This window comes from Lipotes vexillifer, unplaced genomic scaffold, assembly GCF_000442215.2.
Source record: "Lipotes vexillifer unplaced genomic scaffold, Lipotes_vexillifer_v1.1 scaffold794, whole genome shotgun sequence".
Classification (NCBI taxonomy): Eukaryota; Metazoa; Chordata; class Mammalia; order Artiodactyla; family Lipotidae; genus Lipotes; species Lipotes vexillifer.
Genome location: NW_006799310.1, coordinates 99,715 through 104,161, shown reverse-complemented (window position 1 = coordinate 104,161; position 4,447 = coordinate 99,715). Strand labels below are relative to the sequence as shown.

Below are 4,447 nucleotides of genomic sequence, written 5' to 3'. Positions count from 1 at the left end.
TCTGTGTTGTTTTTTTTTTTTTTTTTTTTTTTTTTTTTTGGTGGTACGTGGGCCCCTCACCGTTGCGGCCCCTCCCGCGCAGGCTCAGCGGCCACGGCTCACGGGCCCAGCCGCTCCACGGCATGTGGGATCCTCCCGGACAGGGGCACGAACCCGCGTCCCCTGCATCGGCAGGGGAACCCCCAATGACTGCGCCACCAGGGAAGCCCATGGTCAGCTATTTTTAATTCACCTCTTAACACTGTGTGTGTGTGTATGTGTATGTGCACACGTGTGTTCACGTGCAGTGTATACAATGGTCTTTACAGTGAAATCCACACAAACGTGCTGTGTCGTCAGCTGGAGCTTAGCCAGATGCTAAGTTGTTTGTTGTTGTCATGCGTCTTATGATGAAGTCGACAAGTAAACCACAAGCCAGCTGTTGCTTCGGAACAACAGCCGTGTAGGCTACAGGTGCACACCTTGTTTCACTGCCAACTGTTTCCGATTTCTTTTCAGTTCAAATTGCCATTAAAAAAGTGGGGACGGGGCTTCCCTGGTAGCGCAGTGGTTGAGAGTCTGCCTGCTAATGCAGGGGACATGGGTTCAAGCCCTGGTCTGGGAGGATCCCACATGCCGCGGAGAACTAGGCCCCGACAAGTAAACCACAAGCCAGCTGTTGCTTCGGAACAACAGCCGTGTAGGCTACAGGTGCACACCTTGTTTCACTGCCAACTGTTTCCGATTTCTTTTCAGTTCAAATTGCCATTAAAAAAGTGGGGACGGGGCTTCCCTGGTAGCGCAGTGGTTGAGAGTCTGCCTGCTAATGCAGGGGACATGGGTTCAAGCCCTGGTCTGGGAGGATCCCACATGCCGCGGAGCAACTAGGCCCGTGAGCCACAAGTACTGAGCCTGCGCATCTGGAGCCTGTGCTCTGCAACAAGAGAGGCCGCGATAGTGAGAGGCCCGTGCACCGCGATGAAGAGTGGCCCCCACTTGCCACAACTAGACAAAAAGCCCTCACACAGAAACGAAGACCCAACACAGCCATAAATAAATAAATTTTTAAAAAAGAGGTATCACTAAACATTAAAAAAAAATGGGGATGCATTCATTTGGCTCACAAGCTTCTGAGAAAGAAAAACGCATAACCCAAGAGGAGACACCAGGCTGCTCTGTGGGGCAGCATCCAGTAGGGGGCAGAGCACTGGGCTGCCAGTTGGGGCTGTGTTTCCTGCAAGCTCTGCACTGACTTTGAGGAAGCATGTCACTTCTTTGGTCTTTAATTTGTTCAGCTGAATGTAGGGTCTTGGACCTGTTTTATCCGGTGTCAAAGTATGTCCCTTTTCTGCTCCATGCCCCTCAATGGCTCCCCACTTCCTTCAGAGTGAAAAACAGCCCAAATCCTCACCGTGGTCTCTTAGGCTCCACCCCCTGCCACCAACAGACTTATTTTCCTCTTAGCCCCAGACCACACTGGCCTCTATGCTTTGTTTATTTTCTCTGGTGATTTTCAGTCTGGAAAGACCATCTTCGATAATAGCAGGGAAATGGAAAAAAAAAACTAAAGTTAATCAAATGAGGGAAAGTATCTTTGAAAAATTAAAATGCCCACATGAAAAGGAGGTAGGAGGAAAAATCATAGTAGTTACAATTTGGATAAACCCAGGTATGTAGTCAATACTATTTTTCAAAATATTTTGGTGTAGGGAGGCAGAAATAAAAAGAAATTGAGCATGAAAACAAGAAATTAAATTCTTGGGAAGATGATGTGTTCAGCTCGAAATATCAGTAATACTTTTATGCCCTTGGTCTGACAATATTCTGATTGATAATTTTTGATCTTTTTGGCAGCTGGGTCATGAATCTAATTGGACGGTGTCGCACAGTTTCGGGAGCAGAAAAGAAAACCCCACGATGGGAACAGGACTACCATCTGCAGCCCATGGGCAAACTGGGATTATTTTATGAATACCTTGAAATGAGTAAGTCGCTAATGAGATTTTGGGTGATATGAATTATACTGGAACATGTTTTGGATCCCCAAAGCATCGATTATAGAGCCAGATAATTATCTAGCCTATTGAAATGAAGGAGTCCGTTTTTCTCCACTAGATAAAATTATACAATCCGGCTTTCAAATAAGGTGACTGTGTGTATCTTTGTCAACATTTATGTTGTGCAAAGCTGAAGATTTATTACCCAGCAATGAAATGGAATATTCATTGAGGTATGTCTTCACCATTGATTGTTGGAGGATTCTAACCATGTTGTCTAAGAATGAACTCAGAGCTATTATTAGATGTGACTCAGCCTGGGCTGGAGTCCATGCAGCACAGCTGCTGGCCAATACCCTTCTGAACAGTCGTATAAGCAAGCCTGTGCAGAAAGCCCGTGGGAGCAAGGATCACAGGGTCCCCCCACCTCCACATCTCACACTTGCCTTTGACATTATGTCTTCTGGCCAGTGGTTTCTGCCTGGTTCCTTGAATGACCTCAGGGCAAATCACTGGCTTGAATTCGGAACTATTTTGCTGGCCTGGAATTAAGATTTAGCACAGGTCCCCTCCTTCTCGAATGTCTTCGTCCATTTCTGTAGTATTTGCTTGGGCTCTGTTTCTCTTCAGTTGAACTTGATTTTGAGCTCTCAGTTGCCTTTAAATGGATGCATCTCAAAATGGATTTCCATAGGAAACAACATCTTTTCTATTATGCATGACACACTTTTATCTAATAGAAAGCTAACAATAGACATGTTTTGTATCTGTGCCCTTTCAGCTCACCACTGTGTTGAATTACAGTTTTTTAAGCTTAGGAGAACAGGAAAGGATTTTGACAGGCTTTGCATTTATGCATGGGGGTTTGTGTATTTGTAGAGATGCCCCCTTTGTGGTTCCTGTTTGTCAGTCTGCAGATAGAGACTGATTTTTATTAAATCACATTCTATATATAAAATAATTGCTTTAAAAAATATACATTATACATGGAAACGCACCTGCTTCCTTCAGTGAGTGAAAGGTTCATCTTGTAGCTTCAGTCAACAATGCTTTGCGGCCGGGACTACTCTGATTTGAATTTCATTTTTGCTTTTGTTATGTTTCGTGACCAGGTTCCATTAAGGGTGTAGCTGCAGTAAATAATGTAGAAACTTTATTTATTTATTTATTTATTTATTCTGTTTATTTTTAAAGGAACTACAAGACAATTACCTGTTATTCCAAAATGAGACATAATTGTAAATATTTCTTATTGGAGCTATTATCAGCATTAATAATAACAGCATTCTGTGGCAGAATATCATTTGTTATTTTAACACAAAAAAAACTTGGAAAAGTTATTTTTTCTGTAGTTAGTCAAATAAATGGTATTGAAAGGAAAAGTTATATAGTCATGCTTTGGGGAGAAATCGATAGGACTTGTAGAATTTCATAGTCTCATTAAAATAATTACCAACTAAATAATTTGGCCTCACATGGATGGACCTAGAGATTATCAGACTAAGTGAAATAAGTCAGATGGAGAAAGACAAATATCATGTGATATCACTTATATGTAGAATCTAGAAAGATAATACAAATGAACTTACTTAAAACACAGAAACAGACTCACAGACACAGAAAACAAAATTATTGTTACCAAAGAGGAAAGGGGGGGAAGGATAAATTAGGAGTTTGGGATTAACAGATCCATACTATTGATACTTTATATAAAATAAGCAACAAGGTCCTAATCTTTAGCACAGGGAACTATATTTAAAAATAATAATAATAAAATAATTCAGCCTCACACTACCCTATAAGAAAGGATGGAATAACAGTGGTTATAGAGAGATTAAAAATTTTTTTTTTCTTTTCCATTATGGTTTATTACAGGATATTGAATATAGTTCTTGTGCTCTACAGTAGGACCTTGTTGTTTATTTATTTTATATATAATAGTTTTTATCTGCTAATCCCAAACTCCTAATTTATCCCTCCCCCAGTTTTTTAGATTTATTAAACTGTTTTCCTATTATCCAAATAATCCTTAATGAATTAGAAAAATTAATCGGTTTCTGAGAGTAGGCAGTCTGTTACTCTGTATTCAACACCAGAGTGAAATCTGTGTTTTGTTCTTTTGGTTTGTGGGAGATAGAATTTCCAAATGCCTTTTGAATTATTTTTGTTCCTCTAAAATAAACATAGAGTACCTTTGGGGGTGAGCTCATCCCCACAGTTTCCTCCTTCCAATTTTCCCTGTATTCATTAATGACAGCACCATCTACCTTTTTAATTATGCATCTTGGCTACTGAAGGGAAACATCTTCTGACAGACAGCACTGGAGCCCTCCACCCTTGCATAGTTAGGCCTTGCGCCCAGCCACCAGCTCTGGTCCCCTCTGCCCCGTGGAGGGAACTCCAACTCCCCAGGGCCTGAAAACCCTTTCCCTTCTTTTCTACCTGGAAGAGTTCCTAGCTAGCCTCAGCAG

The 4,447-nt window shown here is 41.5% G+C and overlaps 1 protein-coding gene across 1 annotated transcript in view; it reads left to right on the top strand.

Annotated features, from left to right (window-relative positions):
* Positions 1-4,447, top strand: part of ANO6 (anoctamin 6) — a 137,272-nt gene that overhangs the window by 113,923 nt on the left and 18,902 nt on the right. The window contains exon 16 of the mRNA XM_007471547.1: positions 1,834-1,964. Coding sequence (XP_007471609.1) covers positions 1,834-1,964 — 131 coding nt within the window. The remainder of the gene's footprint in view (positions 1-1,833; positions 1,965-4,447) is intronic.